Source organism: Monomorium pharaonis, chromosome 4, assembly GCF_013373865.1.
Source record: "Monomorium pharaonis isolate MP-MQ-018 chromosome 4, ASM1337386v2, whole genome shotgun sequence".
Taxonomy (NCBI): domain Eukaryota; kingdom Metazoa; phylum Arthropoda; class Insecta; order Hymenoptera; family Formicidae; genus Monomorium; species Monomorium pharaonis.
The window spans coordinates 21,590,353-21,608,813 of record NC_050470.1 but is presented as its reverse complement, the minus strand read 5'-3'; the positions used below and the strand labels follow the sequence as shown (position 1 = coordinate 21,608,813).

General features: G+C 38.9%; 1 protein-coding gene across 2 annotated transcripts; it reads left to right on the top strand.

Moving 5' to 3' along the window:
• The first annotated feature begins 438 nt into the window (after positions 1–438).
• LOC105831238 (basigin) lies at positions 439–18,390 on the top strand. Of its 2 annotated transcripts, none has more exons than XM_012671234.3 (5): positions 439–953; positions 13,942–14,205; positions 15,728–15,976; positions 16,170–16,617; positions 17,144–18,390. In XM_012671234.3, the coding sequence occupies exons 1-5, from the start codon at positions 878–880 to the stop codon at positions 17,187–17,189; spliced, it is 1,083 nt and encodes a 360-aa protein (XP_012526688.1). In that variant the 5' UTR covers positions 439–877; the 3' UTR covers positions 17,190–18,390. The 2 variants fall into 2 exon arrangements, with proteins under 2 accessions (XP_012526688.1, XP_036141088.1); XM_036285195.1 differs by lacking the exon at positions 439–953 and adding an exon at positions 990–2,177.
• Positions 18,391–18,461: the final 71 nt, after the last annotated feature.

The following is an 18,461-nucleotide window of genomic DNA, read 5'->3' as shown; positions in this document are numbered from 1 at the left end:
TCTCACTCTCTTTCTCGTCCGACGGTGAACCGACGACGACGGTAACGAGGAGAAGGAGAGGAAGAGAAAGAAGAAGAAGAAGAAGGAGGTAGTGGTGCAGGAGGAGGGAACAACGTCGACGACAACTACGACAACGACGACGGCGACGACGACGACGGGGCGACGACGACGGCGACGACGACGGTGGCGACGGCACCCGGACGGTCTCCGTGTGTAGTGCGCATTAAGATAAAAGCCGAGTGCGAGGATAACGATAAAGCGAACGCTCAAACGTCAGTGATAGATCGTGCCTGTTCTATCATCATCGGCGACGGCAACGGCAGCGGCAGTAGCGTCGACAGAGGAAGAGGAGGCGGAGGAGGAGGAGGAAGAGGAGGAGGACGAAGAAGAAGAAGAAGAGGAGGAAGAGGAAGAAGAAGAAGAAGGAGGAGGAGGTAAAATAGCAGCAGCAGCAACGGCAGCAGCAGCAGTAGTAGCGACAGTGTGACGGACGTTCTCACGCGAACGATCCGATCGCGCAACTCAGGGGGGGGAACTCGGTTTCCTCGCTGTTGGTTGACGGACGAACAGAGTGAGAGGTGACAGCAGGCGGTCGCGGGGGGTCGCGCTGCCGCAACAACGAGAGACGAAAGGACGACGGGGACGACGGGGGCCATCATCGTCGGTCTTGGAGCGCACGAGCATCGCGCAGCGACCACGGTAGCAGCAGCAGCAGCAGCAGGCATCGCTCGTCCAGGTGCCAGTGCGTAGGTCCCTCTCTCGACGTCGACGACGACGAGGTGGGGCATCGTGGGAGCTCGCCGTTGTTAATCGTATTGCCGTGCACGGTGCACACGGTCACGCGCCACCGCGTACATCGCGCAGCAGCGCCACCGGGATGGAGAGGCGAGCCGCTTTCGTGCTGCTGGGGATGCTATATTTAGCGGTGGGCACCCTCGTCACGGTCCAGGCAGGTGAGTTTCTCTCCCTCCCCCCTTTCCTCCCGCCCTCCTCTCCTCCTCTCTTCGAGGCACGGCCGTGTATACCGGCGGCTACCTCTCTCTCTCTCTCTCTCTCTCTCTCTCTTTTTTGACACTCGCGTTCGTTCGTTTCGCGATGTGCGACGGATGCGCCCGTTTCTTCCTTCCTTCCCTTCCTGACTCCTGAGATGCAGCCAGATACACCAGAATGTCATTCCATCTTTGTTACTTACGGAAAGTTGAACAAAGATAGAATGACACTCGAGTGCATCCTTGTATCCCGACGAGACACCTCCTCCTTCCCCGATTCTCGATGTTCAAGGAGATTTCCTCTTGCAACACCGGACACCGTCGCGGTCGATAACGCACGCGGCACCGTTCGCGATTCGTACACAGTTGACAGTTTCGCCAATCGACGTTTACGACGATCGGGCGAAACGCAACTCCGACGGAAGGAGAACGGAGCAGGAAAGACTCGCCGACGTCGCGTAAAGACGCGGCGTCGTCTTTCCGAAAGTGTTGCCCTTCGCGCGGTTTACCGTTCTCCCATGACGGGTGTTTCGTCAGTTAGGACCAGTCGACAACCCCGTCCGTGAATGAGAAAGTCCCATCGTCGCGCGCGACGACGGCGAACTCGGGGGAGGAGCAGCCGGCGTCGCTTTTTGATCACGGTCGTCCCTCATCGATTGGACAGCTCTGTGTACATATATGTCGACCGTTTTCCGTAGCACGGACCTGTAAGACCTGTAGAAATTTCCCTCCCGTGCCTCGTTAAGACCCCCCAACCGGGTGCGACCTCCCTGAACGCGGACAGGCTTAATTGAACGCGCGTTACACGCGCGCGATCGTAACGCCAGCGAGGATAATACCGTTGGTAATCGGTGCCAAGGTGTGTTGAGCGACGCGCTTAAAGGTCATACGGTGCTGGAGCACGCACGTTTCGGTAACCCCAGTATTCGTAGTTGATCCTTGGGGATTCGAGGACCGTCGGGTAAACTTGAGCGCGGTCTTAAGACGTCACCAACCGATCCGCATTAGCCGTGTCTTAAGACATTATTTAAGACGGTCTTGAGCTCGATCGTGGATACCGGCTTTAAAGTAGAAATTACTTTCGCGCGAGATGAAGCTCGAGTGCGCCCGTATGGACGAAGGAGTGCCCTTAACCTCGGAGTGCTATTCCAATTTTTCTTACGTTAACGTTACACGCTACTCTGATGGGTAAAGATTCACCTACAAAATTATAAGTTGTTCCTGCGCTTTGAAAAAGTTTTTATACATTCTTTTGTAGATTGCAAGATGTTGAAACAATTTAAGCTAACACTCATGAAAAAAGAATAAAAATTCTCAAGAAATTCTTTCACAAAATTTACAGTAAACACCTTGTAATATTTAGCAACCGATATTAAAGCATTTGATTAAATATTATTATACTTGATTGTTGATAGAGTTACAAAGTGTTTTTAAAGACTGATGTTCATGGTCGATTCTTATATTTAAGATTGTCTTACGCATTAAAACATCATAAATTATTCATAGAGCTATTAAAGTTAATGCGGTAAGAGTAATGGAAATTTTGGCTATTTTTGAAATGATCATTGAAATGGTTATTGTAAAAATTTGTTTAATATTTATTGAATTATAATAAGTGTATATCGTAGGGACAGTTGAAATTATTACATTTGCACATTTTGTCTTACTTTCGTTTACGTAAATTGGTAATATTGAAGTAACATATCGTGTTTCGTTAAGGTAATGGTTGCGTTCAGTAGAAAGAGCAGTTTTGCAACTGCTATAAAATTTTTTTATACGACTGGTTTATACATTTAGATCCGACAGGAGCTAAAGGCAAAAACTAATCGAAGGATTTTGCAAGACTGCCTTTTCTGCCGAATGTAGCCAATGCCCAACCAGGTGTTGCGATGAATGCGTAACAAAAATTACAGGAACTTGGATTGGATATTTTGATACATCATTATAATTTCCGGATATAACGTTCATTATTGATTATTTCAGTCGTTGCGAGCTTTTCCTAATGGTAAAACAATATAATAATGTTGACGGTTAAGCATGCTGTTGATATCTTTTTTGCTTCTAAACCTGTCAGTTTTTATTGAGAGGAAATTTATACACTTGTTGACAAGTAGCAGCGGGTTGTAAACCCAGTAATGGCAACTATATTACTAACTAAATAAAATAGTATGTTTTATGAATACAGTTTATTAACATTTTAAGTCCTAAGCCCGAGCACAGGGCGTTTCTTTTTTTGCAGTTTTTTTTTTAGAATGAATTAAAAATTAGAAGTGAAAGTGTTAACAAAACTGCAACTGTTTTCATTTTATATGAACCTAATAGTATCTTAAGAAATTGCTTAAGATGATTTTCAAGTAAGAATTGACTGAACACTGAAAAAAAGGTTTGGTTATAATAATCCAGCCTTGGTTAAAGTTACCCAGCGCCCTGGTGAAATAGCTTCAACTAAACATAAGGTAAATATAACAAAATAATGTAATTATAACAAAATGTTTACCATTACTACCAAATGTTTTGTTAATATTATTATAATTTTGTTATAACAACCAAATATTTCAACAATATCATTACTAAATAATTTTACAAATTTACCAAGGATTTTTTTCTTCAGTGAATAAATACCGAAATATTTAATTTAGTTAACATAACAAAATATCCAATCAAAGTTATCTCACCAAAGCTCGATTATTGGTCATTAAAAAGGAATTGAATAGATAGAGGGTGACGTAGACGAAAACTTTGTGCCATTCGGGATTAAACACGTCGGGTCTGTCGTCGATCGTTACTCTCCCTATTTCATATCTGAACCTGCACGACAGATAGACGAAATGGGAGAAACCAGACGGGCGGGCGCGTCGAGACCTGAATGTAGGATGTGAATTGCCGGGCCTGCCGGGTTCTAGATACGAAAATGGAACATCTCGAGCCGCGTTTCTATCGAGCGCGACGTGGATTAGTGCTTCTGTTTAATTTCCGAAGACCAAACGGACGTGTTACGTGTCGAATGGTCGCGCCGAGAAAAGTCGCAATCCACGCTATCTCGAGTGCATTTTATTACGGTCTATCATATCTATCGTGTGGATTTCACCTGTAGATTAGATTGCTCGTTCGACGATAATAACACGCGCGATACGACATTGTTTGGAGCTGCCCGAATTCTCGCAAGTGCCGAGGAACTTTTTTACGTAGTAGCTTTAATGCCGCGACGTTCTTGCGATAAGAATGCAAGTATACAATGGCTGCACACAATGACTGAATACACGAAATTAGATATTTAAAATCCTTTAGATTTTGTTATTACATTAAGCGTATTTCGCGAATGTGAAGATTAACAGAAAATTAGCACTTTATCACGTTTGTTGGATTTTATTAATTTTACAATTATGGTAACTATTCTGCACTTTTGGTTTTTTTTTTTTTTCTCGAAAACTTGCAACTTGAACTTCCCTCGCTCCAACGTTATCGTGATAATCAAAGATGCAGAAAGTCAAACATCGCGAGGCAGACGAAAATGTAGATATAAATCAATAACTGTCTCAGAGGATTTTTTTTATTTTATTTATAGGAAGATAAGGCTCACGGTTTTATCGCGAAAGAACGTTAAACTGACATACGCGTATTTGCTTTTCGACATTCGCTTTGCTTACGGTTGATTACCTGTAAATAGCGGATTTTCTCTCGTTTTCACGGTACGATTTTTCCTCGCAAACAAGCTCTAACGCTTGCGACGCTATTCTGACGCGTCTATAAAATTAAAAACAAGAAAACGATGCGCTCGAGGAACAGCACCTTGAACAAGCTTCCCGGCGCGACGAAACCGAAAGTTTCGACTCTCGTTCGATTACTCGCGTAACACGTGCTCGTCACGCACAAAATGTAACACGCGATCGCGCACTAAACACGCGAAGACTAAATAACGACAGATCTTTCTCCTTTTTTTCCCTTCGGAGCGTACGTTTCGTTTTCTAACAACCTATAAGTACGTACGCGCTACGCGAGGAAAGTAAACGATGAAATGTTTTATTCCTGTTACCTTGAGGATGTTGGCTTTACAATATCAGCTAAAAGTTATTGAATTTAAAAACTGAAGGACGTTTATTCTAATGAACGACAAATTTTGGTCCACGAGTTTTGGTCCTGAAATCACTTGCAAAAACAATGAAAATGTTTTTATAATGACTATTTTGCTGCAGTTTCAAACGAGGTAAATAAGTTTCAAACGAGCAAGTGTGATTCGAGGGAATTCTTGCGCGAATATTTAGAGTTTTTATTAGTATACGCAAAAAAAATTTGCAAATAACTTTTAAACAAGAGCTTAAAGAACTTTTAAATAAGATAATTGCGCTCGAATTTTACACAGACACTCTAACGTAAACAAAACAATTCTGTGAAATTAAAGAAATTTTGATAATGACGTGACACGTACAAATCCGTAAGATGTAAAATGACGATCTTTACATAAATGCGAGGACGGGTATATCAATAGTTGTTCTCACGACTTTCGCGGCGGTAGCGTTTGAAATTTTAACGATGAGATTCAATGGCGGACGAACGGAAAGTTCCCAGGCAGAGGCGTCAACGGGGCGTTTATTAACGTAATTTGCGGTTTGTTGAATATCTCGCGGCAAGCCGTCGCTTTCTAGGTCGCTTTAATGAGAGTTATCGACACCGACGGGACGCGTTCTAAAAAAGTTTAGTCGATAATGCTGCAACTGTGCATCCTGGCGAGTCATAATATGCTGCGCCCGTCGCAAAACCGTCGCACCTATGTACGCATTCTTTCGACGTCGTTCTAATCAATCTTTATCTCACGGAATCCACGATAATTTGGAACTCGTTCATAATTTCGTGATTAAAAAAAAATTTTTTTTACAATTTTACATTATTTAATAATAAATATATATAGTAGAATATTAATTTTGTAATTATGTCAAGATCGGTCCTTGTTAAAACTTTTATGTTAAATTTTTAACGTATCCGAGTAATTTAACGTGATGTGATTGTGTTGTTTGAATAGTCCGTATTACATTTTTTATTAAAAATAAATACAAGTTATGTAAACGAACAAAAATGTAAAAATAATGTAGCTTTGAAACTACATCGAGTATAGTTTATTTCTTCAGAGTGTATAGTCAGGAAAAGGACTTTGCTTACATTGTAATTTAACCGCACACATTCGTCCATATCTTGTTGGCTAGTTAATCACTCCATTCTTTCCTTATACCTATTACTTTAATTTGCTACATCGTCCTACTTCAGACGTAACTCTATTTTTATATGCTTATAATATTTTTTCCAGTCCTCTCCTCGCTAACTTCTGTTCTTTAACTGTAACTTAATCATACTCTTCTATTCTCTTCTTTCTTTTTTCTACTTGGTTCCTTTTTTATTCCTAATATCTTGTTTCCTTTAACTTTTTAGTTTTAAAACTACAGTTTTAAGAAAAATGAATAAAATATACAAGTTAACGCTTATTATAAATGTTTATTTCACCGAAGAAATATGCGGCCATAATTTGTCAAAATGTAACATTTTTGTGCCGTTTTTTTAACATAATATTTGTTATTTTTTAACATATTTATTTTAATATAAAAATTTCAGTGCAGTATTTAAATCCACATGTGATATGTTAAACTTAACATAAATGTTTTTTTTTAACTAAAGAATGATATATATGACACAACAATAATAGACATTAGAATTATATATATATATATAAAATAGAGGGCATTCTGTGATAAATAATAAATGTGAAATAATCTCCTCAACGTGTCTCGTATCGATCCTCACAATGTTTCTGTTTACGGTCGTTAACTCCACATTAATCTTCCGAGTATTAACATTTCAGATCGTTACTTATACACGCCCCGATCGCTTCAGCTATCAGCGTTTAGAATTTGCAGCTATTAACACCTAATAAACCTTCCTAAATATTTGAAAATTCTGTTTGCGATGCTCGAGACCTTCGATAGCTCGGGCTATAGATCTATCTTCAGTATTGTAAAAGACCACATCGTCTGACACCTGACATTTTTTGTACGAAGAGCATGCGTAAGCCATTTTTATCAAATATTTATTAATTAAAGATATAAAGTGATCGAGGGAGAGGGGAGAAGAATAAAAAACCTCTTATCGGATCTTCCTTGATCCCGTGGGCTCGCTTTGTTGGACGTTTTTCGAACCTGTGTGACACGGAAGAACGTTTTTCCTTGATCTTTTTTCTTTTATCGGCAATAATAATCGGTGCGGCATAATAACTCGGTGCGTCATCGCGCGGACGTTACTTTCACGACGGGGAGGGTGCCGTCTGTCAAGGTTTGCGCCGTTCAACTCGACGTTCAATCCGATTCCGCGTTGTAGAGTATCGCGAGAGACGCGAGAGAGTCCGCGTGTTCCGCCGATCGCGACAGTCGCCGTCGGGTCGAGGTGGAGGACGGCGACGGCGAACTTCTATTCGCGCCCCGCGGTGACTTTCGTTGCGCAACGATCGACCCTGTTTTCCGCTCACCCAGAAAACTCGACTCGTTTCCCGCGAATGGTAACCCATATCTGATATCTGTCCGTCGAGGGGGATCGTTAGCCATCATCAGATATATACGCGGCACGAGGAGACCTAATGTCAACGGGGAGAAAGAGACGGAGAGGGAGAGAGCGCGACGCGTTTTGCCCTCCTGCCTTGTCCGCTTGCGTTTGTGCCAGACGCGTTGTAGAGAACGCTAAAAACTTAACTCCGAATAGCTTGCGCGGCCCGCCTATTTTTACATCTAAAAACCGCGAGAGAGACACGCGGCGAGTCATAGCGAGTCATAGCGAGTCGGTTCGGACACCGGCGGCGGCGCTGTCCCGTTCGAATGTTGTTTGATTATCAAGGTCAGGCTCCGCGGAATTCGCGCACATCCTCGGGAGAGACCGTTGATGCCGCTCCGCACGTGGATGACACGGGAAGTTCGGGAGGATTGAGAGAGCCCGACTTGAGCCAACTGAGAATTTTCGAATTTCGAAGCATTGCTGAGAATTGATAAATTTTTTTTAATACAAATAGGACTTGTGAACACTTGTTCACATTGTGGACATCTTATCAGCATGCTGTTGACTAAGAGTCAACTCGAATTAAACAAATTTTCTAAATAATTATATTAAGAGTTATACTTTAAAGAAAAAAATGGCATTGCTTTTTAATTACCTGTTCAATCTATTAAGTTTATAGCAAATATTCTACACGGAGAAGATTTTCGCTTAAAATTTACCCTCAAAATTTGGTAATTGTGTAAATTTTAAGAGAAAATTCTCTCCATGTACTAGGAATTATAATTAAAAAAAAAAATTGTTTCCTAAATAGAGATCTGTTACCGCTTTTAATAACAAATTGATTCTTTTGCATAAATAATGCTTATACGCGAAATACAAGCGCTCGACATGCGAGGAATTTGATTTACGACCGGAGTCTCGAAACATATAATCTCGTCGGTAGAGGAGACACCTGTGTTTTGTCTTGAAAATATACTATCGCAAATTTCGCTCGAGATACAGTATTCCCGCGTACTATATACTGTTTTCGTAGTAGCTCTTTCGCCCAGCTCCGCGATATCCATCGACACTATATAGTCTGTGGTAGTCAAGAAATTCTATTCCCGAACGCCAGATGAGCGAAACGCTCTCGCGTCCCATCTTGCAAGGACGCGTCAATTTTTACGGTTCACCACATACTCGCAACGGGCGAGTTCCCATAGTTTTTCGTGACGCGCTCACGGAATACAGAAAGAGAGGAGGCCACGTTCTTCAAGATTACACCTCTCGAAGAGGGCGAGTCTAGGAATATATCCCGAAAGTGTGTCACATCTTGCCTCGATTACCGCACTCAAAAATCCCAGCACTGTGCTACGACGCGAAACTTCAATGGCACTCATGCGCGTCGGGTTGCAAAAACAACCCCTCCCCTCTTCGGGTTCTGTCGTTTTACTAAAAGGTGACTGACGGGTCCGACCGACGAGCAGCAACACTGATAGAAAAATATGTTGTATTTGTAACTATAATTGCATAGTAAAATAACTATAGTTAGGAATATCATTTTTATAGTAATTATTACTATAATATTGGTAATAACTATAATTTACATTGTTGAATAACTATAAAATATGGTTGGGTCCCCAATGGACCATAAATTTATAGTTGGTTTAAACTATATTATAGTTCTTATAACCATAATATTAGTTTATGCAACTTATGATATGGTTGCTATAACCAAAATGGAGATTTTTACACAGTTAGTTGTACCATAAAATAATCATTATAAGCATTTACCATAAATATATAGTGATTATTACCAATATAATAATTACTATAAAAATGATATTCCTAACTATAATTATGTTACTATGCACTTATAGTTACAAATACAACATATTTTTCTATGAGTGAAGATGTAACGAGAGAACACGTAACGGCGCGAAGGGAGTCTTTGATTGGAAACAAAAACTATGAGGGAATTATACAAGGCTATATATTGTAAGATATTTGGAGTCGAAAGGACTCATGTCGAATAAAATAGAGAATCCTGTGGTTCTAATTTTGGGGTTTATAAGCGAACGAAATAATAAACAAGAGCAGTTGGAGTGGTCTAGCGGTGAGAGGAGCTATCGTGTGGAACAAGGGATCCCGAGTTCGAATCCAACCAGCGCTCCATTAATTTTTCCGTATCTTTCAATATATTGATTTTTCGCTCTCCTGCGAGAATTCTTCGCGTGCGTTAGCTGCGCCTGATGCAGTCACGCGTCGGGAATGCCAAGTCGTGACTACCGTTCGTCGAAGGATACGTCCTTCGACCGTAGAACTCGGCTCCGCCTCAAATGTCATTCACCTAAAAATCCAATCCGCTTATTCCAGAATCGCGTCACTCACGATTCTCTCTCTTTCTCTTTCTCTTTCTACCGTACGATCCGAGCGTACAAGCCGCGCCTCTTCTCGAGAATTCTTCGAGGAAAAGGGCGAAGGGAGGAGGAGGAGGAGGAGGAGGTGAAAAACCGAACAGTGATCATTAGGATTCAACGCTTCAATTGAGAGGCGGTTTTGTCTTCGGGATCTCGTGTGCGGATTTTCAGCTGTGTGTGTGTGTGTGTGTGTGTGTGTGTGTGTGTGTATGTGTGTGTGGTGCCGTCGTGAAAGCGGGCTTAAAATAACATTCGTAGTTTATTGATTTTCCCAGCGTTACCCCGCCGATTCGCATTTGAACGCCGTGTCAGTCCGGCCGGACAATTTCCCCCCTCCCCCTCCCCCTCTGTCGCCGGACTTCACTCTGGGCGAGAGCGAGGAGAAAAAAAAATCAGAATCACCAATGAAATCGTTCGGCCGCGACGACCACACGACGTTATCGAGCAACGGCCGGGATAATTCAATAACGGGGATCATTGTTGGCGTCACGATCAGTTATAGCTTGCTTATGGACTACGACGGACTACGACTTGTCGTCAAGACACGACGCTGACCGTTAAACGCCACTTGGCCACTGATTATCATCGCGTCGGGTATAAAGCAATCGAGAAGATTCAGAACGAACATAAGGAATTGTTTTACGGTGAAATCAAATGACCTGCGATATGTATATATACATGAGTATCGACTTAGAGCTTCGGCAGTGGCTCTACGGTCTTCGTAACTTTTTAATGAACGAGCGTCCTCAAGTATAACAGGTTTAAACAATGGTTATAGCTGGAGTGTAAATGAAATGTCATGCGGCAAGATGCCCGAATTAAGAGAGGGATCTGAATTATTGACGATTATCATACGAACGTATTTGATAATTTAATTTTTCGAAGGATGTTCGATTTTATCTTTAATAAATAAAATTTGTATAATAAATATTTAGAAAAAAGTTTTAACATGTTGAGTTAAACTGTAAATTGTGAGAATTAAAATAAAACACTGAACGCAGTCGCGAATAATTCTCCGCGAGAATTTCTGCACGAAGAGAATTTTCTCTTAAAATTTAACCTCTTTTTATTTTTTATTTAATCTCTTAAAATTTGACCTCGAAGAATTTTACTATACTTTTAGTAAAATTTACTAAAAATATAATAAAACTTACTATACCTTCAATAAAATTTCCTGAAAGTATAGTAAATTTTATTAATTAAAAAGTATAGTAAAATTCCTCGAGGTCACACATTGTCCCACAATTACCAGATTTTGCGGGTAAATTTTAAGAGAAAATTCTCTCCGTGATGAGAGAATAATGGAACGAGTGCGTCAAACGTCGGAATTTTTTCTTGTTCGTCAGCTAGTTCTTTAAGCAGTGTTTATGCGTCTGTTATCAGCGCGTTGAATCTATAGTCAATTTGAGTCTCAAAGCCTCGATATGTTCGGTCGACGTTAATGACGCCATTAACACTTATTTTGACCACCGAACTGTCGTGCCGCGACACGAAAATAACGATTTGCGCTCTGATTCATATTCTTACTGGCCATGCCAGATCGTGCTTTGTCACTATTTATCACTGCGAAACTACTATGACGCATATAACTTGCACGCACATACACGCACACCTACGTCATCACGCTGGTAATAATTCTGCTGATTCGTCATAAACGCAATGGCACTTCTGTCTCACCACGAGTTTCACTCGATCTGTTTGCGCGCATCCGAAACGCGTAACCATTTTGAAGACGGTTTATAACCGAGCGACTTGCAATTTTGCATTTTTTTTTCTAAACACTAAAAATAGCCTGACGGAGAATTTTTTTACGACGCTTCGTTCTTCATTGCAGTCGACAAACGAGCTAAATTTGTACTGAAAAACTGCTACGTTGACCAGCTGCTATTTTATTTAAACGTAGTACTTCGAACAAACGGCTATGCCAAATCGAAGCTTCAATTTTATAATGCTTATGCCGTTTTGCACTTTAACGAGTCAGCAGTGATCATCGTAAATAATGTAAATTTTAAAAATTCGAGTAGCCATTTCTTATTTTTATATTTTTTGTTATTTTTTAAATATATACTATTCAAGTGTCAATAGAGAAAAGTATTATTTTTATAATAAAATAAACGTAACTTCTCTCTTTTCGTTTCTCTATGAAAATTATGCAAAGTCAAAATTCGTTTTGCCCCGTTTAGGTGTATATATCTCCGTAATCTTTCTTGTGAACATAGTAATCTTACTGTTTAGGAACAGATTCGTTTAGATATTAAAATACATAATCAGTTTATATGAAAAGATCCAAATATCAAGTAATATAACAAAGTAAAATTTAATAAAAAAATTAATTAATATAAAACTAATTACTTTATGTGTTCCTACGTGTTATCTGAGAGAATAATCCATGATGAAAGTCACACATAGCAGTTGTCCACTATTACGGAAATGATAAATATTACTGAAAGCAATCAGTTAAATTACTACTTGTTCTCCCTGCGAAAGAATTCCGGGGCATATGTCTGTAATATACTCATTGAGATAATTAACTGGACACATATGTGCGATCGACATCCAGTTTATACGGACGGCTAACAATAACAATCAACAATCTGGGAAAAGCATTCTCGCATCTTTAGAACACGCTAAAACGTAGACGTATGTAAACATGCGTTTCCCCGAGTGCGGGCAATCGATATTCAGATTAATCTTCCTCACATTCGAGATAAGAACAAATATATTTCCGCCACGCCTGTTCTCTACAAGGCACGTCTATCACGTGAGTTCTCCGGAGTTCAATATCGATCGACCCGCGCTGCAGATACGATGTCGTGGGTCTCGAGAGATTTTCAGTTTAACTTAGAGACGAGAATAAACTAGTTGATTCGACTTGCGGAATATTTAATATTGACGGATTTAACCGAAACACAGAATTTCTCCGGTTGTTATTGAGGAAGTATTTGATCAATATTACCTTGAGCGCAGAACCGCGCAATAGTTGTTAATGGTGCGTGTCCATGATGAGGACTATTCGGTGCCTTAATTTTGCCTTTTATCCAATTAAAGACTTTCGAGAGTCATAATACCCAGGATTAGCCTTTATTCGAATATCAGTTTGTCCTACGTGACTTCTTTATAGTCACGCAGAGAATAGCAGATAATAATTTTTCTTTGAAATATAATTATAGGTATTCTTATAATTATTTTAACTTACGAATTTTCCAGACTTACAACTGGAATATCGGTCGCAGTAGTTTTGTTTCTTAATCACTTTTTGAACTTATGTTTAACCCTCTGTCGTTTTTCCTACACGGTATCTTCTCTAGAAAGTATTTGCATAATTGTTTATTAAAGAATTGTATATAATTCGACTCTAGGTTTTTTATTGTTACAAGTGTGTCCAAACTATTACTCGTTACTCGTATAGGAGTAATCCCATCGCGCGTATGTACAGAGTTAAATATTAATTTTACAATATCAAATATTCTTAAGAATAAACTTTAAGAAATTTTGTGTTGTTATTTTTTAAATTAAAATCTATATAATTATTTCTAATAATAATTATTTTCCATGAATGATGTTTTATTTATATAAAACGGTATCACTAGTATATCAATTTAAATAATACGTATATACCATAACGGTAGTTCATGCACTTAATGCTAAATAATTGCATTGTTATTCGACTTATGAGTCATTCGATCAAAGTCTCGGAACCTTGTTGTAAGTAGAGGGATCTTTATTTAGTGCAATAAATATTTATAAGGACACGTGACACTTATTAACTTTGTCATAAAAGGCTTTGAAATGATTAATTTATAATTCTGTATTCTTATTTTGTTGTTCAAAATGTTAATTGCTGAAAATTAATTTAGCAATGCTTCTCTTTGCTATTTCTATATTTCTTAAAATTTATAAAAGGAACTTGTATAAACTTATTTGATTGACAATTTGACTTCACTAAATTAAGATTTATATTTCGTTATAGTTCTTTCTGATTTAGCTCTGACCTAGCTCTTGAATGTTTTCCTTTTTAATTAAAGTGACGTATACGGGGCCGACAATCGTGCGCGAAGGACAACCTTGGAGCATCGAGTGTACCGATTTGAAGGACAATGATAATGTTAAGTGGACCAGGAACGGCCAGACGCCGGAGGAGTTGTCCAGCGGTCAGCTGGTTGTCTCACCGTTGGCCCCTGGCAAAAGCACCCTCTCGGCGACCCAGGCGACCGAGAGCCACGAGGGAGATTACAAATGCACAGACAATCCGGACAGTTCGGATTCTTTCCATCTATCGATAGCTTTCGGTTCGTAGCATTATCAGACGTGTATTATATTTTATTTGATTCGACTTGAATCTCTATGATTTAAATTATACTTAAAATGACATTAATATCATATAATTAATATTATTTTTCTTACAAAGACTAAATTTTCTTATTATTAATATATTAATATTCAATCAATAATTATGTTGTTAATTTAAAGTTATGTATCAACGATTTGATTCGGATAAAATTTTTTCAATTTAATTCGTGACTCGAACTCGAGTAAAGAAATAAAATTTGATTCCATTTGATTTGGCGTCAAAGAAACTGATTCGCGCATCTCTAATTATAAGTTCAGCATTTTAATTATCTGATAGAAAACAAATTCTACTTATATAATTTCCTTGCGACATCTCGCTCATGTTTATCACTGTGTCTACTACAAGAAAATTAATATTTCTTTTATTATTATAGTTACACATAAATTTATATTGTTTTATTATACATGTGTCTGTTTCGAATCCCTGTAAGTCCGATACTAAATATCGATTATCGATAAAATTAATAAGTATTTACACCTTTATGAAGATACGTGGCCTATATCTGAAACCTTTTCTCAACATGTGATAAATATTTGATAACTGATATTCTGCCTCGATAAATTCCCAGTTATTGCTTTATTGCGTGTGTGTACCAGATTATTTTATTCACTTTCCTTCTCGATATATTCTCGACACGAATTTATTAACATTTATTTAAAAAATAAAATGAACGTATTCCAAAACTGGTAACATTAACCAATCTATAAAAACTAAGAATATGAAAGTTTTATGTTATTTACATAATAATAATAATATGTCTCATTATTATGATATTCAAATTTTGTCCTTGTTTAATATTTATAAATAATTACTAATTTATGTGAATGTTTCATTCAACTATACATATTAAATTTTCACAAAGGATTTATTGATCATCGTTATATTAATCACATATCTCCAATCATATAAGATAATGTCGATGTCTTACGTCATGTTTTATTATAGATAATAAAAAATTCAATTTCGATATATGAAGTATCCAACATATATTTTTTATTTGAAAAAATTAATGAGATCACAATACATTCGAGAACACACACACACACACACACACACACACACACACACACACACACACACACAAAACTCGCATAGAAATGAATGAACTTATAAAAGCGGAATATATATGAATTGTTCGCGTCTCTTCGCTCACCACGTTTCTCGGCTATTATTATAGAATATTTAGGACGATGCGGATTCTAAAAATATGACTGCAGTGATAGTTGTCGCCGTCACTCGTTCATTACATTATTTGAGTAATTTATGGTGAAGTTGTAAATTAATTGTTTTATATTATTTGAAATACACGGAAAATAGATTTTGATCGTTATCTCGAAAATCTTTCTGATAAAATACGCGCGTGCATTATTTTTCTCTGATGAATCTTCATTTGACGCTGCAATTTTTGCACAGTTGTATTTAGACGTACACCAAAAGACAATTCTTCTTGTTTGACGCAGATATTAAGATTAGAGTACTTACGGCCAAAGATGTACCTTTGGTGCTTGAATGCGCAAACAAAACCACCGGTGATAAAGTGCAATGGCTGAAGGAGAAGACGTCGTTGAGCACGGCGCTGGCTGAGAAAGAAGAATTAGTCAAGATTGATAACAGTACTGGCAGCTTACATATTTTAAAGGAAAAAGAAGAGGTTTTTGGAAATTATACTTGTAAAGTGGCTAATTCCACGGTCGAGTACAGAGTCGTACGTGAGTATTCCGGCGCAACGTTTCTAAATTTATATATGAGATTAGATAGATAGAAGTGTAAGCGGCTTACGCGGGAAATATTGTATGAATTTAGTCACCACTTAAGATATTTACATATAAAAAAAGAGAACATTATTTTTTTAAGATTTTATGTCAAAAAGAATGTCTCACATTCGATGCTCTAAAATTTCAGCGAGGCCAGTGGCACATCTATCTGAATCTATTAGCGTGGTGGAGGGCGAAAAGTTGCACTTGGTGTGCGGCGGTAAGCAGAGCTACCCCGGCGTAAAGGTACATTGGACCTTTGGGGATCAGAATTATACGCGCAGCAAGGGACGCGTGAAGATCGCCAAGGACCCAGAGAGAAACATTTACGGCGCCATCCTGATTGTCGACAACATCGAGATGAATGATCGTGGTGATATTTTCTGCAGGGTGTCGTATAATTGGTCCGATCCCATATTAGAACACTCATCGGAAGCCAAGACATTCCTCAGGGTGAAGGACAAGCTCGCCGCACTCTGGCCCTTCCTAGGAATTTGTGCGGAGGTTGTTATTCTATGCGCCATCATTCTAGTTTACGAGAAGAAGCGAAATAAAGCTGAACTCGAGGAGTCTGATACCGATCAAAGCCCTGATACGTAAGTGTTTAGGAATAATTATCTTTCCTTTACAGAATCCTATTAGTTTATGAAATAATAGTACGCGGTAGAGCTACGATCTTGTATTTTTGTTCGACGTAGTTTTATCTTGGTACCAAATCCTGCCGATGAACCCTTGGAATGGTATGTTCCGCTACATGGATCCCTCCCATCCGATATACCTCCAACACCACAATTCCAATTCATCAAGAGCGTTCGCTTTGCATCTACCTCGGATAAGTTTCAAAAACACCGTACTCTGAAATTGGCTCCAGCTAAATTATTTATCTCATTTGCTTACAAAAAGAGAAACACAGATGAAAATTATTTTCCTTACTCCATTTCAATCCTATTTCATTTCTTTATAATAATAAACTTATAGTATTTGTACTTACAATACTTACAGCTTTATAAAAAATCTGACTTAAATAATGTAAAATGTAAATTTTATATTAGTAGAAATGCTTTATATAGATTTTGCGTATTTATTATTACGTCTGATATTTTGCTTTTATTGAATTTATAGTAAACCAACACCCAACAAGGAGTCCGATGTCAGGCAGAGAAAATGAGACAGCAAGCAAAAATTAGAGCGATGCGATAGAAGCGGGAGAACGGGTCATTATGTGTAGAGTGCTGTAATGGAAACCTATAAAGACAACGGAATACGGCTTTTGAATGAGAGAGAGAGAAAGAGAGAGACGTGTCGTCACAAACGTGAAATAAACACTGCAAAATGGACAGCAGCGGGCTTGAGTGGGCCATTCATAGTGCGCACCTGTGTGAAAACAGGCTTGTGCAGCAGAAGCGTAAGGAGCAGGATCACACAAGTTACTAACAAGTTAAATTAAGCCTTATTACGGTGTTCACTCCGTTTATCAAATGTTCGCCTGTTCATATTCTTTAACTACACCGCTTTGACCGATAAGAAGGAAGATGTGTTTGAGTTATGTACAAATGCTGATGATGACACGAGTGCGTGCCAGGAAATGAAGGATATGTGTGCGTGTGTGTGTGTGTGTGCATATGTTCATGTATGAAAGAGAGAAAGAGGGAGTAAAAGAGAAATAGAAAAATAATGCATGCATGAGTGGCAAGCTAACAAATATAAACAGATAGATATAAAAGAAGCAGAAATAAAATAGCGTGCCTCCCGAGCGCGCATACGCGCGTGATTACATATAATTTCTTACGAAGTGCTTCGAAATACGTTTTGACGGGCACTGTAACTTGATCGCGCGTTTATTCGTCGCATACATTGCTCTATTGTTCTGTGCGGCGTTTGTATTCGCGTTCGTTGGGCACGCCACATATTAGATTTGCGTAGAACTCGTTTCTCAAACTTCGCACGTGTGACCGAAGAAACAAAAAAAAAAAACTATGGTAGAGCCAAACATATGTGCTCGATGCTAGTTATGTAATAATAGGAACGCGGGCAGTGCGTGCCATAATTGACTTCCGGATACATGCTCGTGTACTTTTAGAGATCGAAAAAGAGAAAGAGAGATTGAGAGAAAAAGGAGAGCGAAAGGGGAGAAGAGACAGAGCTTATGTCTTTGGCGTCGCCTTATATTCCATCGCTCGTAAAAATATTCCGGAAGTCTGGTTGCACGCGACGCCGTTGTTAATGACATTAATGTAATTAATACTGTAATATTGCCATCGTTACTACTGCTGCTACATCTATCGTTATTATGATTATTACAAGTATTATATCGTTAATTTTATCACTATTGTAATAATTTATAATCCGTACCAACACGATTCTCTATATCGACAGTGTCGTCATTGTCACAGACATTACAATTTTTATCCATAATTGATTATCAGCAAAGCAACAATCG